Source organism: Oncorhynchus tshawytscha, linkage group LG20 (genome assembly GCF_018296145.1).
Source record: "Oncorhynchus tshawytscha isolate Ot180627B linkage group LG20, Otsh_v2.0, whole genome shotgun sequence".
In the NCBI taxonomy this organism is placed as follows: domain Eukaryota; kingdom Metazoa; phylum Chordata; class Actinopteri; order Salmoniformes; family Salmonidae; genus Oncorhynchus; species Oncorhynchus tshawytscha.
Genome location: NC_056448.1, coordinates 41,018,348 through 41,045,087, shown reverse-complemented (window position 1 = coordinate 41,045,087; position 26,740 = coordinate 41,018,348). Strand labels below are relative to the sequence as shown.

General features: G+C 39.4%; 1 protein-coding gene across 8 annotated transcripts in view; it reads left to right on the top strand.

Annotated features, from left to right (window-relative positions):
* psd3l (pleckstrin and Sec7 domain containing 3, like) overlaps window positions 1-26,740 on the top strand; it is a 156,612-nt gene that overhangs the window by 124,200 nt on the left and 5,672 nt on the right. For all 8 annotated transcript variants that reach the window (XM_042302669.1, XM_042302668.1, XM_042302672.1 and 5 more), the window contains 3 exons: window positions 17,638-17,795; window positions 18,490-18,634; window positions 20,363-20,506. In XM_042302669.1, the coding sequence (XP_042158603.1) occupies window positions 17,638-17,795; window positions 18,490-18,634; window positions 20,363-20,506 (447 nt within the window). The remainder of the gene's footprint in view (window positions 1-17,637; window positions 17,796-18,489; window positions 18,635-20,362; window positions 20,507-26,740) is intronic.

Below are 26,740 nucleotides of genomic sequence, written 5' to 3'. Positions count from 1 at the left end.
ATTAAAACCTTATCGTGCTAAACATGGTCCTTATTAACCTTTATCGTGCTAAACATGGTCCTTATTAACCTTATCGTGCTAAACATGGTCCTTATTAAAACCTTGACAAAATCCATTGGAGGTTTGGAGAACTTTTTCCTCCTTGTGACTGATTTCAATCCCTAGTGACAGATGAGCTCTGTGGCCTGGTGCCACTGCTCTGTGGCCCGGTGGCACTGCTCTGTGGCCCGGTGGCGCTGCTCTGTGGCCCGGTGCCGCTGCTCTGTGGCCCGGTGCCGCTGCTCTGTGGCCCGGTGCCGCTGCTCTGTGGCCCGGTGCCGCTGCTCTGTGGCCCGGTGCCGCTGCTCTGTGGCCCGGTGCCGCTGCAAAGCACAGATTGGAAATGGCTAGGAAACCGGCAGTCTTGAAGATTGCGTTTCTACTTCTGTGTGCTGATTTTGATGCCTGGCTGCAAGTGGTTGCTGTGGTATTGTCGGCTAATGACCAATGACGTTACAGCTACATTAACTTTGGAGTAGCAATCACCGCAAATTAATCTGTGTGCCTCGTCAATAGGCTCTGGAAAGCAGAGAATAATTCGTCCTACGTTTATAATGTGAACTCCTGTGACGTGTGGAGGCAGTGAGGTGCTCAGACTTGCCACCAGCTCTAGGACTCATCACAACACCTGAGAACACTGAGTGACAATCACGACTGGCAGAGGTCAATTGCACTTCCCTTTAGTACATCACACACACAGGAAGTTACATAAACTACTCCTGGAATTCAGTAATGGTTCTTACGAAACATTATGCTCTGGAGATGTATGGAAGGCTCCTTTAAAGATGATAATAAAAGGTTGCCAGTACTCCTACATATCTGAATAATGTAAATCCTGATGCGCATTTCAGCATAACTGTTTAACTGTTTTATAACTGAAGTGAGGGACAAAATAGTGCATTCCGCTTGTTGACATGGTTATGAACTTTCTAGGGTGTGAATTGGATGGAGTGTGCACTTGTAGAGGCTTTAAGTGCAGTTTTATTGCAGGGCAAAACAGACTGGTTGTGTTCATCTATTTTTCTGTGTCCTTGTCCAGTTTCTCTATTCCAGTTTCCTATTATCTTGATCTGATGCCCTGTGTTTTACTGTAGACTGTAGTGTTTTACTGTAGAGACTGTAGTGTTTTACTGTAGAGACTGTAGTGTTTTACTGTAGAGACTGTAGTGTTTTACTGTTTAGAGACTGTAGTGTTTTACTGTTTAGAGACTGTAGTGTTTTACTGTTTAGAGACTGTAGTGTTTTACTGTAGAGACTGTAGTGTTTTACTGTTTAGAGACTAGTGTTTTACTGTTTAGAGACTAGTGTTTTACTGTTTAGAGACTGTAGCGTTTTACTGTTTAGAGACTAGCGTTTTACTGTTTAGAGACTGTAGCGTTTTACTGTTTAGAGACTGTAGCGTTTTACTGTTTAGAGACTGTAGCGTTTTACTGTTTAGAGACTGTAGCGTTTTACTGTTTAGAGACTGTAGCGTTTTACTGTTTAGAGACTGTAGTGTTTTACTGTTTAGAGACTGTAGTGTTTTACTGTTTAGAGACTGTAGTGTTTTACTGTTTAGAGACTGTAGTGTTTTACTGTTTAGAGACTAGTGTTTTACTGTTTAGAGACTGTAGTGTTTTACTGTTTAGAGACTGTAGCGTTTTACTGTTTAGAGACTGTAGTGTTTTACTGTTTAGAGACTGTAGTGTTTTACTGTTTAGAGACTGTAGTGTTTTACTGTTTAGAGACTAGTGTTTTACTGTTTAGAGACTGTAGTGTTTTACTGTTTAGAGACTGTAGCGTTTTACTGTTTAGAGACTGTAGCGTTTTACTGTTTAGAGACTGTAGTGTTTTACTGTTTAGAAACTGTAGTGTTTTACCGTAGAGACTGTAGTGTTTTACCGTAGAGACTGTAGTGTTTTACCGTAGACTGTAGTGTTTTACCGTAGAGACTGTAGTGTTTTACTGTTTAGAGACTGTAGTGTTTTACTGTTTAGAGACTGTAGTGTTTTACTGTAGAGACTGTAGTGTTTTACTGTAGAGACTGTAGTGTTTTACTGTTTAGAGACTGTAGTGTTACTGTTTAGAGACTAGTTTTACTGTTTAGAGACTGTAGTGTTTTACCGTAGACTGTAGACTGTAGAGACTGTAGTGTTTTACTGTTTAGAGACTGTAGTGTTTTACTGTTTAGAGACTAGTGTTTTACTGTAGACTGTAGTTTTTTACTGTATAGACTGTAGGGTTTTACCGTAGAGACTGTAGTGTTTTACCGTAGAGACTGTAGTGTTTTACCGTAGAGACTGTAGTGTTTTACCGTTTAGAGACTGTAGTGTTTTACCGTTTAGAGACTGTAGTGTTTTACCGTTTAGAGACTGTAGTGTTTTACCGTTTAGAGACTGTAGTGTTTTACCGTTTAGAGACTGTAGTGTTTTACTGTTTAGAGACTGTAGTGTTTTACTGTAGAGACTGTAGTGTTTTACTGTTTAGAGACTGTAGTGTTTTACTGTTTAGAGACTAGTGTTTTACTGTTTAGAGACTAGTGTTTTACTGTTTAGAGACTGTAGTGTTTTACTGTTTAGAGACTGTAGTGTTTTACTGTTTAGAGACTGTAGTTTTTTACTGTTTAGAGACTAGTGTTTTACTGTAGACTGTAGTGTTTTACTGTAGACTGTAGTGTTTTACTGTAGACTGTAGTGTTTTACTGTTTAGAGACTGTAGTGTTTTACTGTTTAGAGACTGTAGTGTTTTACTGTTTAGAGACTGTAGTGTTTTTTTACTGTTTAGAGACTGTAGTGTTTTACTGTATAGACTGTAGTGTTTTACTGTATAGACTGTAGTGTTTTACTGTAGCGACTGTAGTGTTACTGTTTAGAGACTGTAGCGTTTTACTGTTTAGAGACTAGTGTTTTACTGTTTAGAGACTAGCGTTTTACTGTTTAGAGACTGTAGCGTTTTACTGTTTAGAGACTGTAGCGTTTTACTGTTTAGAGACTGTAGTGTTTTACTGTTTAGAGACTGTAGCGTTTTACTGTAGAGACTAGTGTTTTACTGTTTAGAGACTGTAGTGTTTTACTGTAGTGTTTTACCGCTTAGAGACTGTAGTGTTTTACCGTAGAGACTGTAGTGTTTTACTGTATAGACTGTAGTGTTTTACTGTAGACTGTAGTGTTACTGTTTAGAGACTAGTGTTTACTGTTTAGAAACTGTAGTGTTTTACCGTAGACTGTAGTGTTTTACCGTAGAGACTGTAGTGTTTTACTGTTTAGAGACTGTAGTGTTTTACTGTTTAGAGACTGTAGTTTTTACTGTATAGACTGTAGTGTTTTACTGTTTAGAGACTGTAGTGTTTTTACTGTAGTGTTTTACCATAGAGACTGTAGTGTTTTACCGTAGAGACTGTAGTGTTTTACCGTAGAGACTGTAGTGTTTTACCGTAGAGACTGTAGTGTTTTACCGTAGAGACTGTAGTGTTTTACCGTTTAGAGACTGTAGTGTTTTACCGTTTAGAGACTGTAGTGTTTTACCGTTTAGAGACTGTAGTGTTTTACTGTAGACTAGTGTTTTACTGTTTAGAAACTGTAGTGTTTTACTGTTTAGAAACTGTAGTGTTTTACCGTAGACTGTAGTGTTTTACCGTAGAGACTGTAGTGTTTTACTGTTTAGAGACTAGTGTTTTACTGTTTAGAGACTGTAGTGTTTTACTGTTTAGAGACTGTAGTGTTTTACCGTTTAGAGACTGTAGTGTTTTACTGTTTAGAGACTGTAGACGTTTTTTACTGTAGTAGTGTTTTACTGTTTAGAGACTGTAGTGTTTTACTGTAGAGACTGTAGTGTTTTACTGTAGAGACTGTAGTGTTTTACTGTAGAGACTGTAGTGTTTTACTGTAGAGACTGTAGTGTTTTACTGTTTAGAGACTGTAGTGTTTTACTGTTTAGAGACTGTAGTGTTTTACTGTTTAGAGACTGTAGTGTTTTACTGTTTAGAGACTGTAGTGTTTTACTGTTTAGAGACTGTAGTGTTTTACTGTTTAGAGACTGTAGTGTTTTACCGTTTAGAGACTGTAGTGTTTTACCATTTAGAGACTGTAGTGTTTTACCGTTTAGAGACTGTAGTGTTTTACTGTTTAGAGACTGTAGTGTTTTACTGTAGAGACTGTAGTGTTTTACTGTTTAGAGACTGTAGTGTTTTACTGTAGAGACTGTAGTGTTTTACTGTAGAGACTGTAGTGTTTTACTGTTTAGAGACTGTAGTGTTTTACTGTAGAGACTGTAGTGTTTTACTGTTTAGAGACTGTAGTGTTTTACTGTTTAGAGACTGTAGTGTTTTACTGTTTAGAGACTGTAGTGTTTTTCTGTTTAGAGACTGTAGTGTTTTACTGTTTAGAGACTAGTGTTTTACTGTTTAGAAACTGTAGTGTTTTACCGTAGTGTTTTACCGTAGAGACTGTAGTGTTTTACCGTAGAGACTGTAGTGTTTTACCGTTTAGAGACTGTAGTGTTTTACCGTAGAGACTGTAGTGTTTTACCGTTTAGAGACTGTAGTGTTTTACCGTTTAGGACTGTAGTGTTTTACCGTTTAGGGACTGTAGTGTTTTACCGTTTAGAGACTGTAGTGTTTTACCGTTTAGAGACTGTAGTGTTTTACCGTTTAGAGACTGTAGTGTTTTACCGTTTAGAGACTGTAGTGTTTTACCGTTTAGAGACTGTAGTGTTTTACCGTTTAGAGACTGTAGTGTTTTACCGTTTAGAGACTGTAGTGTTTTACCGTTTAGAGACTGTAGTGTTTTACCGTTTAGAGACTGTAGTGTTTTACCGTTTAGAGACTGTAGTGTTTTACCGTTTAGAGACTGTAGTTTTTACCGTTTAGAGACTGTAGTGTTTTACTGTTTAGAGACTGTAGTTTTACTGTTTAGAGACTGTAGTGTTTTACTGTTTAGAGACTGTAGTTTTACTGTTTAGAGACTGTAGCGTTTTACTGTTTAGAGACTGTAGTGTTTTACTGTTTAGAGACTGTAGTGTTTTACTGTTTAGAGACTGTAGTGTTTTACTGTTTAGAGACTGTAGTGTTTTACTGTTTAGAGACTGTAGTGTTTTACTGTAGACTGTAGTGTTTTACTGTTTAGAGACTGTAGTGTTTTACTGTAGACTGTAGTGTTTTACTGTAGAGACTGTAGTGTTTTACTGTAGAGACTGTAGTGTTTTACTGTAGAGACTGTAGTGTTTTACTGTTTAGAGACTGTAGTGTTTTACTGTTTAGAGACTGTAGTGTTTTACCGTAGAGACTGTAGTGTTTTACCGTAGAGACTGTAGTGTTTTACCGTAGAGACTGTAGTGTTTTACACTTTAGAGACTGTAGTGTTTTACTGTTTAGAGACTGTAGTGTTTTACTGTTTAGAGACTGTGTTTTACTGTAGTGTTTTACCGTTTAGAGACTGTAGTGTTTTACCGTAGAGACTGTAGTGTTTTACCGTAGAGACTGTAGTGTTTTACCGTAGAGACTGTAGTGTTTTACCGTAGAGACTGTAGTGTTTTACCGTAGAGACTGTAGTGTTTTACCGTTTAGAGACTGTAGTGTTTTACCGTTTAGAGACTGTAGTGTTTTACCGTTTAGAGACTGTAGTGTTTTACCGTTTAGAGACTGTAGTGTTTTACTGTAGAGACTGTAGTGTTTGTTTAGAGACTAGTGTTTTACTGTTTAGAGACTGTAGTGTTTTACTGAGACTGTAGTGTTTTACCGTGTTTAGAGACTGTAGTGTTTTACTGTAGAGACTGTAGTGTTTTACTGTTTAGAGACTGTAGTGTTTTACCGTTTAGAGACTGTAGTGTTTTACCGTAGAGACTGTGTTTTACCGTTTAGAGACTGTAGTGTTTTACTGTTTAGAGACTGTAGTGTTTTACTGTTTAGAGACTGTAGTGTTTTACTGTTTAGAGACTGTAGTGTTTTACTGTTTAGAAACTGTAGTGTTTTACCGTAGAGACTGTAGTGTTTTACTGTAGAGACTGTAGTGTTTTACTGTTTAGAGACTGTTTTTACTGTTTAGAGACTGTAGTGTTTTACTGTTTAGAAACTGTAGTGTTTTACTGTTTAGAGACTGTAGTGTTTTACTGTTTACTGTAGACTGTAGAGACTGTAGTGTTTTACCGTTTAGAGACTGTAGTGTTTTACTGTTTAGAGACTGTAGTGTTTTACTGTTTAGAGACTGTAGTGTTTTACTGTTTAGAGACTGTAGTGTTTTACTGTAGAGACTGTAGTGTTTTACTGTTTAGAGACTGTAGTGTTTTACTGTTTAGAGACTGTAGTGTTTTACTGTTTAGAGACTGTAGTGTTTTACTGTTTAGAGACTGTAGTGTTTTACTGTTTAGAGACTGTAGCGTTTTACTCTTTAGAGACTAGTGTTTTACTGTTTAGAGACTGTTGTTTTACTGTTTAGAGACTGTAGTGTTTTACTGTTTAGAGACTGTATTGTTTTACTGTTTAGAGACTGTAGTGTTTTACTGTTTAGAGACTGTAGTGTTTTACTGTTTAGAGACTGTAGTGTTTTACTGTTTAGAGACTGTAGTGTTTTACTGTTTAGAGACTGTAGTGTTTTACTGTTTAGAGACTGTAGTGTTTTACTGTTTAGAGACTGTAGTGTGTTAGAGACTGTAGTGTTTTACTGTTTAGAGACTGTAGTGTTTTACTGTAGAGACTGTAGTGTTTTACTGTAGAGACTGTAGTGTTTTACTGTTTAGAGACTGTAGTGTTTTACTGTAGAGACTGTAGTGTTTTACTGTTTAGAGACTGTAGTGTTTTACTGTTTAGAGACTGTAGTGTTTTACTGTTTAGAGACTGTAGTGTTTTACTGTTTAGAGACTGTAGTGTTTTACTGTTTAGAGACTGTAGTGTTTTACTGTTTAGAGACTGTAGTGTTTTACTGTTTAGAGACTGTAGTGTTTTACTGTTTAGAGACTGTAGTGTTTTACTGTTTAGAGACTGTAGTGTTTTACTGTTTAGAGACTGTAGTGTTTTACCGTTTAGAGACTGTAGTGTTTTACCGTTTAGAGACTGTAGTGTTTTACCGTAGAGACTGTAGTGTTTTACCGTAGAGACTGTAGTGTTTTACCGTAGAGACTGTAGTGTTTTACCGTTTAGAGACTGTAGTGTTTTACCGTTTAGAGACTGAGACTGTAGTGTTTTTACCGTTTAGAGACTGTAGTGTTTTACCGTAGAGACTGTAGTGTTTTACCGTAGAGACTGTAGTGTTTTACCGTTTAGAGACTGTAGTGTTTTACCGTTTAGAGACTGTAGTGTTTTACCGTTTAGAGACTGTAGTGTTTTACCGTAGAGACTGTAGTGTTTTACTGTAGAGACTGTAGTGTTTTACCGTTTAGAGACTGTAGTGTTTTACCGTTTAGAGACTGTAGTGTTTTACCGTTTAGAGACTGTAGTGTTTTACTGTTTAGAGACTGTAGTGTTTTACCGTTTAGAGACTGTAGTGTTTTACTGTTTAGAGACTGTAGTGTTTTACTGTAGAGACTGTAGTGTTTTACCGTAGAGACTGTAGTGTTTTACTGTAGAGACTGTAGTGTTTTACCGTTTAGAGACTGTAGTGTTTTACCGTTTAGAGACTGTAGTGTTTTACCGTTTAGAGACTGTAGTGTTTTACCGTTTAGAGACTGTAGTGTTTTACCGTAGAGACTGTAGTGTTTTACCGTTTAGAGACTGTAGTGTTTTACCGTTTAGAGACTGTAGTGTTTTACTGTTTAGAGACTGTAGTGTTTTACCGTTTAGAGACTGTAGTGTTTTACCGTTTAGAGACTGTAGTGTTTTACTGTTTAGAGACTGTAGTGTTTTACCGTTTAGAGACTGTAGTGTTTTACCGTTTAGAGACTGTAGTGTTTTACCGTTTAGAGACTGTAGTGTTTTACTGTAGAGACTGTAGTGTTTTACCGTTTAGAGACTGTAGTGTTTTACCGTTTAGAGACTGTAGTGTTTTACCGTTTAGAGACTGTAGTGTTTTACCGTTTAGAGACTGTAGTGTTTTACTGTTTAGAGACTGTAGTGTTTTACTGTTTAGAGACTGTAGTGTTTTACTGTTTAGAGACTGTAGTGTTTTACTGTTTAGAGACTGTAGTGTTTTACTGTTTAGAGACTGTAGTGTTTTACTGTTTAGAGACTGTAGTGTTTTGCCGTAGAGACTGTAGTGTTTTACTGTTTAGAGACTGTAGTGTTTTACTGTTTAGAGACTGTAGTGTTTTACTGTTTAGAGACTAGTGTTTTACTGTTTAGAGACTGTAGTGTTTTACTGTTTAGAGACTGTAGTGTTTTACTGTTTAGAGACTGTAGAGTTTTACTGTTTAGAGACTGTAGAGTTTTACTGTTTAGAGACTGTAGTGTTTTACCGTAGAGACTGTAGTGTTTTACCGTAGAGACTGTAGTGTTTTACCGTAGAGACTGTAGTGTTTTACCGTAGAGACTGTAGTGTTTTACCGTAGAGACTGTAGTGTTTTACCGTAGAGACTGTAGTGTTTTTTACCGTTTAGAGACTGTAGTGTTTTACCGTTTAGAGACTGTAGTGTTTTACCGTTTAGAGACTGTAGTGTTTTACCGTTTAGAGACTGTAGTGTTTTACCGTTTAGAGACTGTAGTGTTTTACCGTTTAGAGACTGTAGTGTTTTACCGTTTAGAGACTGTAGCGTTTTACCGTTTAGAGACTGTAGTGTTTTACTGTTTAGAGACTGTAGTGTTTTACTGTTTAGAGACTGTAGTGTTTTACTGTTTAGAGACTGTAGTGTTTTACTGTTTAGAGACTGTAGCGTTTTACTGTTTAGAGACTGTAGTGTTTTACTGTTTAGAGACTGTAGTGTTTTACTGTTTAGAGACTGTAGTGTTTTACTGTTTAGAGACTGTAGTGTTTTACTGTTTAGAGACTGTAGCGTTTTACTGTTTAGAGACTGTAGCGTTTTACTGTTTAGAGACTGTAGTGTTTTACTGTTTAGAGACTGTAGTGTTTTACTGTAGAGACTGTAGTGTTTTACTGTAGAGACTGTAGTGTTTTACTGTTTAGAGACTGTAGTGTTTTACTGTAGACTGTAGACTGTAGTGTTTTACTGTTTAGAGACTGTAGTGTTTTACTGTTTAGAGACTGTAGTGTTTTACTGTAGAGACTGTAGTGTTTTACTGTTTAGAGACTGTAGTGTTTTACTGTTTAGAGACTAGTGTTTTACTGTTTAGAGACTGTAGTGTTTTACTGTTTAGAGACTGTAGTGTTTTACTGTTTAGAGACTGTAGTGTTTTACTGTTTAGAGACTGTAGTGTTTTACTGTTTAGAGACTGTAGTGTTTTACTGTTTAGAGACTGTAGTGTTTTACTGTTTAGAGACTGTAGTGTTTTACTGTTTAGAGACTGTAGTGTTTTACTGTTTAGAGACTGTAGTGTTTTACTGTTTAGAGACTGTAGTGTTTTACTGTTTAGAGACTGTAGTTTTTACTGTTTAGAGACTGTAGTGTTTTACTGTTTAGAGACTGTAGTGTTTTACTGTTTAGAGACTGTAGTGTTTTACTGTTTAGAGACTGTAGTGTTTTACTGTTTAGAGACTGTAGTGTTTTACTGTTTAGAGACTGTAGTGTTTTACTGTTTAGAGACTGTAGTGTTTTACTGTTTAGAGACTGTAGTGTTTGTTGTAGAGACTGTAGTGTTTTACTGTAGAGACTGTAGTGTTTTACTGTAGAGACTGTAGTGTTTTACCGTAGAGACTGTAGTGTTTTACCGTAGAGACTGTAGTGTTTTACTGTAGAGACTGTAGTGTTTTACTGTAGAGACTGTAGTGTTTTACCGTAGAGACTGTAGTGTTTTACCGTAGAGACTGTAGTGTTTTACCGTAGAGACTGTAGTGTTTTACCGTAGAGACTGTAGTGTTTTACTGTTTAGAGACTGTAGTGTTTTACTGTTTAGAGACTGTAGTGTTTTACTGTTTAGAGACTGTAGTGTTTTACTGTTTAGAGACTGTAGTGTTTTACCGTAGAGACTGTAGTGTTTTGCCGTAGAGACTGTAGTGTTTTACTGTTTAGAGACTGTAGTGTTTTACTGTTTAGAGACTGTAGCGTTTTACTGTTTAGAGACTGTAGTGTTTTACTGTTTAGAGACTAGTGTTTTACCGTAGAGACTGTGTTTTAGTGTGTTTTACCGTAGAGACTGTAGTGTTTTACCGTTTAGAGACTGTAGTGTTTTACCGTTTAGAGACTGTAGTGTTTTACCGTAGAGACTGTAGTGTTTTACTGTTTAGAGACTGTAGTGTTTTACTGTTTAGAGACTGTTGTTTTTCTGTTTAGAGACTGTAGTGTTTTACTGTTTAGAGACTGTAGTGTTTTACTGTTTAGAGACTGTAGTGTTTTACTGTTTAGAGACTGTAGTGTTTTACTGTTTAGAGACTGTAGTTTTTACTGTTTAGAGACTGTAGTGTTTTACTGTTTAGAAACTGTTGTTTTACCGTAGAGACTGTAGTGTTTTACTGTTTAGAGACTGTAGTGTTTTACTGTTTAGAGACTGTAGTGTTTTACTGTTTAGAGACTGTAGTGTTTTACTGTTTAGAGACTGTAGTGTTTTACCGTAGAGACTGTAGTGTTTTACTGTGTAGAGACTAGTGTTTTACTGTAGAGACTGTAGTGTTTTACTGTAGAGACTGTAGTGTTTTACTGTAGACTGTAGTTTTTACTGTAGAGACTGTAGTGTTTTACTGTAGAGACTGTAGTGTTTTACTGTAGAGACTGTAGTGTTTTACTGTAGACTGTAGTGTTTTACTGTAGACTGTAGTGTTTTACTGTAGAGACTGTAGTGTTTTACTGTAGAGACTGTAGTGTTTTACTGTAGCGACTGTAGTTTTACTGTAGTGTAGTTTTTACTGTTTAGAGACTGTAGTGTTTTACTGTTTAGAGACTGTAGTGTTTTACTGTTTAGAGACTGTAGTGTTTTACTGTTTAGAGACTGTAGTGTTTTACTGTTTAGAGACTATTGTTTTACTGTTTAGAAACTGTAGTGTTTTACCGTAGAGACTGTATTGTTTTACCGTAGAGACTGTAGTGTTTTACTGTGTAGAGACTGTAGTGTTTTACTGTTTAGAGACTGTAGTGTTTTTCTGTTTAGAGACTGTAGTGTTTTACTGTGTAGAGACTGTAGTGTTTTACTGTTTAGAGACTGTAGTGTTTTACTGTTTAGAGACTAGTGTTTTACTGTAGCGACTGTAGTGTTACTGTAGCGACTGTAGTGTTACTGTTTAGAGACTGTAGTGTTTTACTGTTTAGAGACTGTAGTGTTTTACTGTTTAGAGACTGTAGTGTTTTACTGTTTAGAGACTGTAGTGTTTTACTGTATAGACTGTAGTGTTTTACTGTAGCGACTGTAGTGTTACTGTTTAGAGACTGTAGTGTTTTACTGTTTAGAGACTAGTGTTTTACTGTTTAGAAACTGTAGTGTTTTACCGTAGAGACTGTAGTGTTTTACCGTAGAGACTGTAGTGTTTTACCGTAGAGACTGTAGTGTTTTACCGTAGAGACTGTAGTGTTTTACCGTAGAGACTGTAGTGTTTTACCGTAGAGACTGTAGTGTTTTACCGTAGAGACTGTAGTGTTTTACCGTAGAGACTGTAGTGTTTTACCGTAGAGACTGTAGTGTTTTACCGTAGAGACTGTAGTGTTTTACCGTAGAGACTGTAGTGTTTTACTGTGTAGAGACTGTAGTGTTTTACTGTTTAGAGACTGTAGTGTTTTTCTGTTTAGAGACTGTAGTGTTTTTCTGTTAAGAGACTGTAGTGTTTTACTGTATAGACTAGTGTTTTACTGTAGCGACTGTAGTGTTACTGTAGCGACTGTAGTGTTACTGTTTAGAGACTGTAGCGTTTTACTCTTTAGAGACTAGTGTTTTACTGTTTAGAGACTGTTGTTTTACTGTTTAGAAACTGTAGTGTTTTACCGTAGAGACTGTAGTGTTTTACCGTAGAGACTGTAGTGTTTTACTGTAGAGACTGTAGTGTTTTACTGTAGAGACTGTAGTGTTTTACTGTAGAGACTGTAGTGTTTTACTGTTTAGAGACTGTAGTGTTTTACTGTTTAGAGACTGTAGTGTTTTACTGTTTAGAGACTGTAGTGTTTTACTGTTTAGAGACTGTAGTGTTTTACTGTATAGACTGTAGTGTTTTACTGTAGCGACTGTAGTGTTACTGTAGCGACTGTAGTGTTACTGTTTAGAGACTGTAGTGTTTTACTGTTTAGAGACTAGTGTTTTACTGTTTAGAAACTGTAGTGTTTTACCGTAGAGACTGTAGTGTTTTACCGTAGTGTTTTACCGTAGAGACTGTAGTGTTTTACCGTAGAGACTGTAGTGTTTTACCGTAGAGACTGTAGTGTTTTGCCGTAGAGACTGTAGTGTTTTACTGTTTAGAGACTGTAGTGTTTTACTGTTTAGAGACTGTAGCGTTTTACTGTTTAGAGACTGTAGTGTTTTACTGTAGAGACTGTAGTGTTTTACTGTTTAGAGACTGTAGTATTTTACTGTTTAGAGACTAGTGTTTTACTGTTTAGAGACTGTAGTGTTTTACTGTTTAGAGACTGTAGTGTTTTACTGTTTAGAGACTGTACAGTTTTACTGTTTAGAGACTAGAGTTTTACTGTTTAGAAACTGTAGTGTTTTACCGTAGAGACTGTAGTGTTTTACCGTAGAGACTGTAGTGTTTTACCGTAGAGACTGTAGTGTTTTACCGTAGAGACTGTAGTGTTTTACCGTTTAGAGACTGTAGTGTTTTACTGTTTAGAGACTGTAGTGTTTTACTGTTTAGAGACTGTAGCGTTTTACTGTTTAGAGACTGTAGCGTTTTACTGTTTAGAGACTGTAGTGTTTTACTGTAGAGACTGTAGTGTTTTACTGTTTAGAGACTGTAGTGTTTTACTGTTTAGAGACTAGTGTTTTACTGTTTAGAGACTGTAGTGTTTTACTGTTTAGAGACTGTAGTGTTTTACTGTTTAGAGACTGTACAGTTTTACTGTTTAGAGACTGTGTTTTACTGTTTAGAGACTAGTGTTTTACTGTTTAGAAACTGTAGTGTTTTACCGTAGAGACTGTAGTGTTTTACCGTAGAGACTGTAGTGTTTTACTGTTTAGAGACTGTAGTGTTTTACTGTTTAGAGACTGTAGTGTTTTACTGTTTAGAGACTGTAGTTTTTTACTGTTTAGAGACTAGTGTTTTACTGTAGACTGTAGTGTTTTACTGTAGACTGTAGTGTTTTACTGTAGACTGTAGTGTTTTACTGTAGACTGTAGTGTTTTACTGTAGACTGTAGTTTTTTACTGTATAGACTGTAGTGTTTTACTGTAGCGACTGTAGTGTTACTGTAGCGACTGTAGTGTTTTACTGTTTAGAGACTGTAGTGTTTTACTGTTTAGAGACTGTAGCGTTTTACTCTTTAGAGACTAGTGTTTTACTGTTTAGAGACTGTTGTTTTACTGTTTAGAAACTGTAGTGTTTTACCGTAGAGACTGTAGTGTTTTACCGTAGAGACTGTAGTGTTTTACCGTAGAGACTGTAGTGTTTTACCGTAGAGACTGTAGTGTTTTACCGTAGAGACTGTAGTGTTTTACCGTAGAGACTGTAGTGTTTTACTGTGTAGAGACTGTAGTGTTTTACTGTTTAGAGACTGTAGTGTTTTACTGTGTAGAGACTAGTGTTTTACTGTATAGACTAGTGTTTTACTGTAGCGACTGTAGTGTTACTGTAGCGACTGTAGTGTTACTGTTTAGAGACTGTAGTGTTTTACTGTTTAGAGACTAGTGTTTTACTCTTTAGAGACTAGTGTTTTACTGTTTAGAGACTATTGTTTTACTGTTTAGAAACTGTAGTGTTTTACTGTTTAGAGACTGTAGTGTTTTTCTGTTTAGAGACTAGTGTTTTACTGTTTAGAAACTGTAGTGTTTTACCGTAGAGACTGTAGTGTTTTACCGTAGAGACTGTAGTGTTTTACCGTAGAGACTGTAGTGTTTTACCGTAGAGACTGTAGTGTTTTACGTAGAGACTGTAGTGTTTTACCGTAGAGACTGTAGTGTTTTACCGTAGAGACTGTAGTGTTACTGTTTAGAGACTGTAGTGTTTTACTGTTTAGAGACTAGTGTTTTACTGTTTAGAGACTAGTGTTTTACTGTTTAGAGACTAGTGTTTTACTGTTTAGAAACTGTAGTGTTTTACTGTAGAGACTATAGTGTTTTACTGTAGAGACTGTAGTGTTTTACTGTAGAGACTGTAGTGTTTTACTGTAGAGACTGTAGTGTTTTACTGTAGAGACTAGTGTTTTACTGTTTAGAGACTGTAGTGTTTTACTGTTTAGAGACTGTAGTGTTTTACTGTTTAGAGACTGTAGTGTTTTACTGTATAGACTGTAGTGTTTTACTGTATAGACTGTAGTGTTTTACTGTAGCGACTGTAGTGTTACTGTAGCGACTGTAGTGTTACTGTTTAGAGACTGTAGTGTTTTACTGTTTAGAGACTAGTGTTTTACTGTTTAGAAACTGTAGTGTTTTACCGTAGAGACTGTAGTGTTTTACCGTAGAGACTGTAGTGTTTTACCGTAGAGACTGTAGTGTTTTACCGTTTAGAGACTAGTGTTTTACTGTTTAGAGACTAGTGTTTTACCGTAGAGACTGTAGTGTTTTACCGTAGACTGTAGTGTTTTACCGTTTAGAGACTAGTGTTTTACCGTTTAGAGACTAGTGTTTTACTGTTTAGAGACTAGTGTTTTACCGTAGAGACTGTAGTGTTTTACCGTAGAGACTGTAGTGTTTTACTGTAGAGACTAGTGTTTTACTGTAGTGTTTTACTGTAGTGTTTTACTGTAGACTGTAGTGTTTTACCGTTTAGAGACTAGTGTTTTACTGTAGAGACTGTAGTATTTTATTTTATTTTTTAGTGTTTTAGTGTTGGACGCTGTGGTGTTTTAGGGGTGGACGCTGTGTTAGACTTGTGTTTTACTGTCGACTCTAGGTTATTTTGTACTGTATTTGGGGGAAAAATACATTGAGAAGATTGTGTAGTAGTGGTGATTTTAATGAATGAATTTGCATGGTATTGAAAAATGACACTGCTTTGAATTATTGTTGGTGAAGGATGACCGGCAGGGCTCTAGATGATAAATTCAGAACGACAAATTTTCCATGTAGTGCAATCGACAGCAGGAATATTGAATCTCTGGGATGTCAGGCAAATGATCAACTGTAACCTATTAAGGCTAAATGATCAACCGTAACCTAATTGAAGCTAAATTATCAACTGTAACCTATTGAATCTTGGGGATGTTATGTTAAATTATAACCTTGATATGCCACCGGTTTACTGTTATCAGCACCCCAGTCAATACTGTTTACCATTCTCCACACATTTGTCAATGCACTGAGGCACAAAGGTGTGAGGGGATTTCATATGAATCCCCACCCCTCGTATTCAGACACCTCTGTCTCGTCAAGTTAGATTTGTTGATGAAGTCAGTTCAACTACTTTGTCATCTTTTGAGCCATCCTGAGTCACTATTCTGTGTCATTGGGGTTTTGTACTCCATGAGGGGTCGCTCGAGTAACTGTTTTATGACACAAAACAAAAAGGTTTGACAAACTTCACACTGGCCTACACAGAAGGTCATGGGTTGCATTCGTATCATTCACTCCCTCCTGTTGCATTTAGCAGCATTGGATTGGTGCTAGAGGTCGACCGATTAATCTGCATGGCGATTTCAACTTTTCATAACAATCGGTAATCTGCATTTTTGAACGCCGATTACTTTGCACTCCACGAGGAGATTGCGTGGCAGGCTGACCACCTGTTACGCGTGTGCAGCAAGGAGCCAAGGTAAGTTGCTAGCTAGCATTAAACTTATCTTGTAAAAATCAATCTTAACATAATCACTCGTTAACTACACATGGTTGATGATATTACTAGTTTATCTAGCTTGCCCTGCGTTGCATATAATCGATGCGGTGCCTGTTAATTTATCATTGAATCACAGCCTACTTTGCCAAACGGGTGATCATTTAAGAAGAGCATTTGCGAAAAAGCACTGTTGCCACAATGTGTACCTAACCATAAACATCAATGCATTTTCTTAAAATCAACACACAAGTATATATTTTTAAACCTGCATATTTAGTTAATATTTCCTACTAACATTAATTTATTTGAACTAGGGAAATTGTCGCTTCTCTTGCGTTCTGTGCAAGCAGAGTCAGGGTATATGCAGCAGTTTGGGCCGCCTGGCTCATTGCGAACTGTGTGAAGACCATTTCTTCCTAACAAAGACCGTAATTATTTTTGCCAGAATTTTGCATTTATGACATAACATTGAAGCTTGTGCAATGTAACAGTAATACTTAGACTTAAGGATGCCACCCGTTAGAAAAATACGGAACGGTTCCGTATTTCACTGAAAGAATAAACGTTTTGTTTTCGAAATTATAGTTTCTGGATTTGACCATGTTATTGACCTAAAGGCTCATATTTCTGTGTTTATTATATTATAATTAAGTCTATGATTTGATATTTGATAGAGCAGTCTGACTGAGCGGTGGGGTAGGCAGCAGCAGGCTCGTAAGCATTCATTCAAACAGCACTTTCCTGCGTTTGCCAGCAGCTCTTCGCTGTGCTTCAAGCATTGCGCTGTTTATGACTTCAAGCCTATCAACTCCCGAGATTAGGTTGGCAATACTATAGTTTCTATAAGAACATCCAATAGTCAAAGGTATATGAAATACAAATGGTATAAAGATAAATAGTCCTATAATTCCCATAATAACTACAACCTAAAACTTCTTAACTGGGAATATTGAAGACTCATGTTAAAAGGAACCACCAGCTTTCATATGTTCTCATGTTCTGAGCAAGGAACTGAAACGTCAGCTTTCTTACGTGGCACGTATTGCACTTTTACTTTCTTCTCCAACACTGTTTTTGCATTTTTTAAAACCAAATTCAACATGTTTCATTATTTATTTGAGACTAAATTCATTTTATTGATGTATTATATTACGTTACAACAATACTGAACACTTATTTTAATTGTCATTATTACAAATATATAAAAATCACTTTTTTTTTGGTCCTCCATTAATCGGTATCGGCATTGAAAACTCAAATGGTCGACCTCTAATTGGTCCTCTAATTGGTCTAAGCATGGCTGGACAATGCACTCTTCTGGAGAAGAGTTTAGAGCAGGGGTTGTCAACAGGCAGTGATATATATTTTTTTTTGTCGTTTTGGACAAAAAAAAATGTAATTTAGGAAATCTGTATCCAAGTATTCCCACAGAAAAAGATGTGATCGTGTCTCAATGTTATTATTTTGAAATACATTCTATTTGGGGGCTTAGTTACTTAGTCAATTCGCAGTGTAAAAATGATTTTCTGGCCCCCAGAACCATCTCAGATTTAGAGCCAGCCATGGTATCATATACCCAGTGGGAAAAATGGAACAGTGAGACATATTACTTTACGGTTGTGAACCATTTTTCTGGTTGAGAAAATGTCATATGATTACATCCAACTGGTTTCTTATGCAGTGTAGGGGTGTGTGACCCAATGCCTGATTTCTGTTGTTGTCTCCTACCCTCCCACAGGACGAATACAAGGCTGAGAAGGCCCTCTCAGAGGAGGACCTAAAGAATGCCATCAGCATCCACCACGCCTTGTCCATCAAAGCCGTGGACTACGAGAAGAAGCCCAACGTTCTCAAGCTCAAGACAGCCGACTGGAGGGTCTTCCTCTTCCAGGCCCAGTAAGTTGGCTCTGGAGTGAAGTTTACCCTAGGGTGATCTAGGATCAGCTTTCCCTCCAATTCTAACCTGAACCATTAGTGGGAGAAATGCAAAACTGACCCCAGGATCAGCGTCTAGGGACAACTTCACCTTTTATCCTTAAATTGCACCACCAGCGACCGTTGCCTCTGCAATCGGGTGGCACAATTTACTGCCGCAAAACAACCCAACGTTATTTCCAGCAGAGCTAGAGAGACGAGGGAGAGAAAAGGACCACTTCTGGAAGCAAAATGTCATTTCACGCTTGGCTTCAAGCGCAGTGAAAATCCATTTGTCTCGGCCATTACTCTGGCCAAAGTCTATTGTTCTTGGTTTCCTTTGTTCCCTCATCATGGAATATTCCAGGTGCCTAATAGAGGTGCTTATCGTTGAAGAAGATAGGACCTCCTCCTGGGATGTGCTTCCATGATGCATAAATGAACAGTGGCACAGTTGGGTTGTATTTCTAAGTAGTTCACCGTACTCTATCAACTTTGAACGATTATTTTCCCCATCACAACCGAACACATTGCTATTCCAGGGAAAATTGTTTGCGGCTTTAGCCTGGATTTGGTTGAATACCAAAGCTGTGTTTAATTCAAAATGTTCCCATATAAAGTCTCAAAGCAAATGGCTGCTTTTGTAAGTTGTTTATTTGTCTCTGTTTCCCAACAGGAGCCCAGAGGAAATGGACTCTTGGATCAGAGTAGTCAACTCTGTGGCAGCCATGTTCTCTGCCCCCTCGTTCCCCGCTGCCATTGGCTCTCAGAAGAAATTCAGCCGTCCACTGCTACCGGCCACCACCACGAGGATGTCACAGGTAGAGCTTCCAGAAACACCACCTCTGGAATATCACCGTTACCTACAATACCAGTCCAATGTTTGGACACACCTACTCATTCAATGGTTTTTCTTTATTTGTACTATTTTCTACATTGTAGAATAATAGGGAAGACATCAAAACTATGAAATAACATGTATGAAATCATGTAGTTACCAAAAAAGTGTTAAACAAATTCTTCAAAGGAGCCCTTTGCCTTGATAACATCTTTGCACAATCTTGGCATTTTCTCAACCAGCTTCACCTGTAATGGTTTTCCAACAGTCTTGAAGGAGTGACCACATATGCTGAGCACTTGTTGGCTGCTTTTCCTTCAGTCTGCGGTCCAACTCATCCCAAACCATCTCACTTGGGTTGCGGTCGGGTGATTGTGGAGGCCAGGTCATCTGTCACAGCACACGATCACTCTCCTTTTTGGTCAAATAGCCACAGTGGGAACCACACAAGCAGAGATCATCCGTTCACCAACTGCGTCTTAAAGACACATCGATTGGAACCAAAAATCTCAAACAACACAACTGATTGGCTCAAATGCATTAAGAAGGAAAGAAATTCCACAAAATAACTTTTATCAAGGCACACATGTTAATTGAAATGCATTCCAGGTGTCTACCTTATGCAGCTGGCTGAGGGAATGTCAAGGCATAGGGTGGCTACTTTGAAGAATCTCAATTTTGATTTAACCATTTTTTTTGGTTACTACATGATTCCATATTCCAAACTATTTCATAGTTTTGATGTCTTCACTATTATTCTACAATGTAGAAAATAGTAAAAATAAAGAAAAAACCGTTTAAGTAGGTGTGTCCAAACTTCCGAATGGTACTGTAGGTAAACATTAGGATTCCCTCACGGAGAGCCCAAATGTTCACTTCTGCCATTGATATAAATGCCTGACTAGCGCAAATGTCCTTCTAGACCAGGGGTGAGCAACTCCAGTCCTCCAGGACCTGATTGGTGTCCTATTTTTTTCTCCATCCCTAGCAAACACAGCTGATTTAATCAAATGTCATTCTAAACTGAAGATCATGATTAGGTGATTACTGGAGTCAGGTGTGTTAGCTGGGGCAAAACTGTGACACCAATCAGGCCCTCGAGACTGGAATTGCCCACCCCTGTTCTAGACCGTGGTCACCATCCGGTCAATCTCCAAGACATTCCTAGTCGATCAACAAACATTTCTGTAAAAAAAAATAATAATAAAGCCTTGCGTTCATTTTTTTTGTTGAGCTGTTGGCGGTAGGTGCACTTGATTCAGCAGCCCTAGCGCCGGGAAGGAAAAGTGTTCCCATTTCTGAACCATTTAATGTGTCTGAAAGTAGAGCTCTGCCTACCCGGCAGGCCCAGAGAGAAAATCAAGTGCACCTGCTGGCAAATCAGCTGGCAAATCAGATAGCCCTGGAATGCACAGCAAAGTTGATACTGTGACATTTAAAAACGTTTAACTGCACAAACCTCTTTACTACAAAACTGTTTTTAATTGGTTCATGTTGCATTGGCTTACTTTTATTTTGTTATTCTTAATCTGAGCAGTAGATTGCTGCTTGCATTTTGACTTAGAAAGTGATATTGACGCAGGAATGGTTGGTGACCACTGTTCTAGACCAGCCTACCATTTAAATACATTGTTGGCCCAGAATAATTTTTTGAGATGACTGTCTGGTGTTTTAAGAACCTGGTATTACATCTATAAAGTGCTATCTACAGGAGGAACAGCTGAAGTCTCACGAGGCGAAGCTGAAGCACGTTTCCACAGAGCTGGCAGAGCACAGATCCTACCCTCCTGACAAGAAGGTTAAAGCCAAGGAGATCGACGAGTACCGACTCAAAGAGCACTACCTGGAGTTTGAGGTAAGACATCATCATTCACCACAGATGTGCACTGGCAGAGGGTTGGTTGGGCGAGGCCAGGCCAGGCAGCAGGTTGCTGCCAGTCATCGTCCAACGCTCTGGTTCACAGGGTCTTTTCTTTTATGCCGCTTCACTCTTGTTTCGTTCTGCATCTAGCCCTTCCGAACACTGATCCGTGCGGACACAGACCGTTTCTGACATGCCTCCAGGCAGACCGCTGGGGAAGTCTCTGACAACCTTAATGGAGCTTTGCTTTTCTTATCTGCCAGGCTCAGGAGTGCGTCTCTCTCAGCCCTGCTCTCTATTCTGAACACGGGCGTGTCCTTAGGTCAAGATTCCAAGGATATCACCAAAGATGGGATAGAAACATTTGAGAAGTCATTGCATTAGTTTTTTTTTTTAAACACACAAGGTCACAAACTGCCAAGTAGCTGCTTGAAAGGTCATTCTTGGCATTTGTTTCCCGTATTTAAAGTAGAGTGGGTATGGGCGACGTACAGTATGCATCTATCACTGTTTAGGGGGTGGCTGTACTGGCAAGCTTAACGAGAGCATATGTAAAAGGAACTCTCTGACCTCTATTGTCATGGCGTTACAATAGAGCTCAGACAAACGTCCATTAAAATGTCATTTCAATTTTGTCCCTTGAGCTCATTTATGCTGGTGAACTCAAGAAAATCTATTTATTTACATGAGTCTTACACATTGATTATGGATAAAGAATATTTTTTATATTTTTTTCTTCTGAGAAAAGCAATTAGTTGACATGCTTCTCGTCAGTGTCAGCAATTATTCCATCACAGCTTTCCTCTGGCCTTCCTCAATTTCCCTGTCATAGGTTTCTAATGAACCCCACCAAAGCCCTGTATTAATTGAGCTGTGACTGTAGCACTGTTTTCCAATCAAACTTCCACAGGAGAAGACACAACCTCATCAATAACCTTCTTCATTGAGCAAATTGTTTGTTTTTTTGATAGTTTTTTTTCATCAAAGAAACAGCGCTTTCTTGAAGTACCAGATAATCAATTAAATTGTGTGCTTCCTTTGTGCAAAACATCATAGGAATAATGATATCCTCCTGGCTTTACCACTCTGCCTGCGGAGCTTTACCACTCTCCTGCTCTACACCCCCGCCTGTCACGCCAAATGGCATCCTCTATATAGTGCACTACCCTTTGGGCCCTGGTCAAAAGCAGTGCACTATAAAGGGAATAGGGTGTCATTTAGGACGCAGACCCTGTTTACACCGGGATCAATGTGGTCAGATCTGTTGGAGTAAGGTTCAGACATACAGGTCAGGCCCCTCAGATCCTGAACCCTAACCCTCAGCTCCTGAACCCTAACCCTCAGCTCCCTAACCCTCAGAACCTTTTCTTAAATCTGTTAATGGTTGATTGCAGTCTTTTTACTGTGTCCAGCCCACAATCGCCAAAACAAAAGCGAGAGAGAGAGGGCATAGACAGTTACGGGCATACCTCTGTGAATGACATTCATCAAGCACAGCACTTACACAAATCATTCACTAAACCCTAACCCTCATCTAAATCTTATAATGAATCATGTGGAAATTTAGCAAGTTTAGAAGACTAAACTGCTTGGAGGACCCTGGATTGTAAACTGTCATGTTCATAGCATATTGATTAACAGTAGCTAGGCTGGGGAGAAGTCTGTTCATAATAAAGCGTTACTCTGCGTTCTTAACAGCACTATCAACAAGGCAGATTCTAGTTTTGTTGCACCTGGTTTACTGTTCAGCCATGTGGTCAGGTGCCACAAAGAGGGACTTTGCAATTGGCTCAGAACAGGACAGCACGGCTGGCCCTTGCAATTACACAGGCAGCTGATATTAATAGAATGCATGTCAATCTCTCCTGGCTCAAAGTGAGGGAGGGATTGACTTGTGTTTGTGAGAGGTATTGCCATGTTTAATTCACCGAGCTGTCTGTCTGAATTACTGGCACACACAGCTCAGACCCTCATTCATACCCCAGACATGCCACCAGAGGTCTCTTCACAGTCCCCATGTTGACTATGGGAGCCGAACAGTACTACATGGAGCCATGACTGTATGAAGATGGCGCCAGAGGGGGATGGCTGCAGTCTTTTTGGCTCTTACCAACCATACTATTTTTGTTTTTTGCGTTATTCGTAACTAGTTTTGTACATAATGTTGCTGCTACTGTCTCTTATGACCGAAAAGAGCTTCTGGACATCAGAACTGCGATTACTCACCTCAGATTAGACCGTTTTTCTTCAAGGAGTCTGACAGGAGGGTGATACTAGACACCTGACCAAGTCATTCGCTGAAGAAAGAAATCTATATTTTGCGGAAAAAGATTAGGGTGGCTTACGAGGATCAGGCGACGAGTGGCTAATCTGCCTTTGCCTTCCGTCCTGCTAGCTAACATTCTATCGCTGGAAAATAAATGGGACGAACTGAAAGCACGTATATCCTACCAACGGGACATTAAAAACTGTAGTATCTTATTTTTCACTTAGTCATGGCTGAACGACGACATTAAGAACATAGTGTATAACCCACCAGCTCTATCGGCAGGATTGAACAGAAACCTCTCGTAAGACACTGGGCGGGGGCCTATGCATTTATGTAAAGAGCTGGTGCATGATATCTAAGGCAAGTCTCGAGGTTTTACTCGCCTGAGGTATAATATCTCATAAGCTGTAGACCACATCTGCCTAGAGTTCATCTGTATTTTTCGTAGCTGTCTACATAACACCACAGTCCGAGGCTGGCACTAAAACTGCACTCAATGAGCTGTATACCGCCATACGCAAGCAGGAAAACGCTCATTGAGACGGTGCCCCTAGTGGCCGGGGACTTTAATGCAGGGAAAATTAAATCAGTTTAATCTCATTTTTATCAGCATGTTAAATGTGCAGCCAGAGGGAAAACAATTCTAGACCACCTTTACTCCACGCACAGAGATGCGTACAAAGCTCTCCCTCGCCCTCCATTTGGCAAATCTGACCATAACTCTGTGCTCCTGATTCCTGCTTACAAGCAAAAATTAAAGCAGGAAGCCCCAATAACACCAGCGACAAAAAAAACAATACTTATTTTTTTTAAGTAGTCAGATGAAGCAGATACTAAACTACAGGACTGTTTTGCTAGTACGGAGTGGAATATGTTCTGGGATTCTTCCAATGGCATTAAGGAGTACACGTCAGTCACTGGCTTTATCAATAAGTGCATCGAGGACGCATACCCCAACCAGAAGCCATAGATTACAGGCAACATTCGCACTGAGCTAAGGGTAAAGCTGTCGCTTTCAAGGAGCGGTACTCTAACCCGGAAGCTTATAAAAAATCCTGCTATGTCCTCTGATGAACCATCACAGGCAAAGCGTCAATACAGGACTAAGATCAAATCGTACTACACAGGCTCCGACGCTCGTCGGATGTGGCAGGGCTTGCACTATTAGACTACAAAGGGAAGTACAGCCGAGAGCTGCACAGTGACATGAGCCTACCAGGTGAGCTAAATAACTTCTATGCTCGCTTCGAGGCAAGTAACACTGAAACTTGCATGAGAACATCAGCTGTTCCAGATGACTCTGTTATCACGCTCTCTGAAAAACCTTTAAACAGGTCAACATTCACAAGGCCGCTGGGCCAGACGGATTACCAGGACATTTTCAATCTCTGCCTGTCTGAGTCTGTAATACCAACATGTTTCAAGTAGACCACTATAGTCCCTGTGCCCAAGAACACTAAGGTAACCTGCCTAAATGACTACCGACCCATGCACTCACGTCTAGCTATGAAATGCTTTGAAAAGCTGGTCATGGCTCACATCAAAACCATTATTCCAGAAACCCTAGACCCGCTCCAATTTGCGTACCAAATCCACAGATGACGCGATCTCTATTGCACTCCACACTGCCCATTCAGCCCTGGACAAAAGGAACACCTATGTGAAAATGCTATTCATTGACTACAGCTCAGCGTTCAATACCGTAGTCCCCTCAAAGCTCGTCAACAGGATCCTGGACTTCCTGGCGGGCCGCCCCCAGGTGGAAAGGGTAGATAACATCACATCCGCCACACTGATTCTCAACACGGGGGCCCCTCAGGGGTGCGTGCTCAGTCCCCATCTGTACTCCCTGTTCACTCATGACTGCACGGCTAGGCACGACTCAAACACCATGAAGTTTGCTGATGACACAACAGTGGTAGGCCTGATTACCGACAACAATGCGACATCCTTTAGGGAGGTGGTCAGAGATCTGACCGTGTGTAAAGACAACAACCTCTTCCTCAACATGATCAAGACAAAGGAGATGATTGTGTACTGCAGGAGGAGGACAACTGAGCACGCCCACATTCTCATTAATGGGGCTGTAGTGGAGCAGATTGAGAGTTTCAAGTCCCTTGACCTCCACATCACCAACAAACTAATATGATCCAAACACACCAAGACAGTCGTGAATAGGGCACAACAAAACCTATTCCCCCTCAGGAGACTGAAAATATTTGGCATTCATCCTCAGATCCTCAAAAGGTTTTACAGCTGCACCATCGAGCATCCTGACGGGTTGCATCACTTCCTGGTATGCCAACTGCTCAGCCTCCAACCGCAAGGCATTGCAGAGGGTAGTGTGTACGGCCCAGTACATCACCGGGGCCAAGCTTCCTGCCATCCAGGACCTCTATACCAGGCGGTGTCAGAGGAAGGCCCTAAAAATTGTCAGAGACTACAGCCACCCTAGTCATAGATTGTTCTCTCTGCTACCGTACGGCAAGTGGTACCGGAGCACCAAGTCTAGGTCCAAGAGGCTACTCAACAGCTTCTGCCCCCAAGCCGTAAGACTCCTGAACAGCTAATCAAATGGCTACCCAGACTATTTGCATTGCCCCCCCACCCTCTTCTACTCTGTTAGTATCTATGCATAGTCACTTTAACTCTACCTACATGTACATATTGCCTTGACACCGGTGCCCCCGCACATTGATTCTGTACCGGTTATGTGAAGCAACACAAACATAGGCACAGACACATGCATACAAACACACAATAACATACTCACTATACACACACATACACATGGATGTGGTACTAGAGTAGGGGCCTGAGGGGGCACACTTAATATGTTGGGAAATCTGTTGTGAATGTTTTGATGTTTCTTTTTTAATGTATTACTGCCTTAGTTTTGCTGGACCCCAGGAAGACTAGCTGCCTCCATAATAAATACAAAAATCAAGCACTGCCTTTTGAGCTAGCTCTACCTTGGTGAAACACTACCGTAATCAATGAGCTAGCTCTACCTTGGTGAAACACTACCGTAATCAATGAGCTAGCTCTACCTTGGTGAAACACTACCGTAATCAATGAGCTAGCTCTACCTCTGTGAAACACTACCGTAATCAATGAGCTAGCTCTACCTCTGTGAAACACTACTGTAATCAATGAGCTAGCTCTACCTCTGTGAAACACTACCGTAATCAATGAGCTAGCTATACCTCTGTGCTGAAGGAAAAGTATTTTTCCACCTACAGTATCCAAAAAGTCTGCATGAGATGGCATTACTCACACTTTCTATTTTATGTCCTGTTGTAGTATGAAGGTATGAACAGATCATTTGAGATGTTTGTTTTTTTTACCTATGGGCCCTGGGCGATAAGATCAACGGCCCCTTCACCTTGTTCTCCAGTTGAAGCATTGAAGACTGTTGTGGCAGGAGAGTCCTGGTCGACACACCGGCTACATTAACCTCCCAACTGCTCCTTCACTCCCGATCCGCACCATGTCAGAGCAGACCCCTCCCCAACCACAGGGAAACTAATGTGCTAATTGGTCAAGGAATGATATGGATGCAAAGCCAAGCCATCTCTTTTTAGATCTACGGTAGATCTAGTTTATATGTACTTTAGTATTCTAATGTATTTCTTTTATATATTGGTATTCCATTAGTACAAGCTTGGCATGCAGGTGGGGGTGACGGTCAGCGACGGTATTGAATTAGTAATCAGCAGGGTTAAGAGGATTTAGTGCTGGGCCAGGACGATCTGAGAACCAAGTCCACCTCTCTGCCACACGTCTTATCAATGCTTCTGCTATTCCAGTTTAGTTCATTATTACTCCATTTTAGCAGAGTTATTCTACCACAGGGAGATATGATAAAGAACAATTAAACATTCATGACCAACTCATTAATTCTGTTGTCGATCTCCAATGAATCCTTCCCTGAATTAATAGAATTATCTTTCATCAGA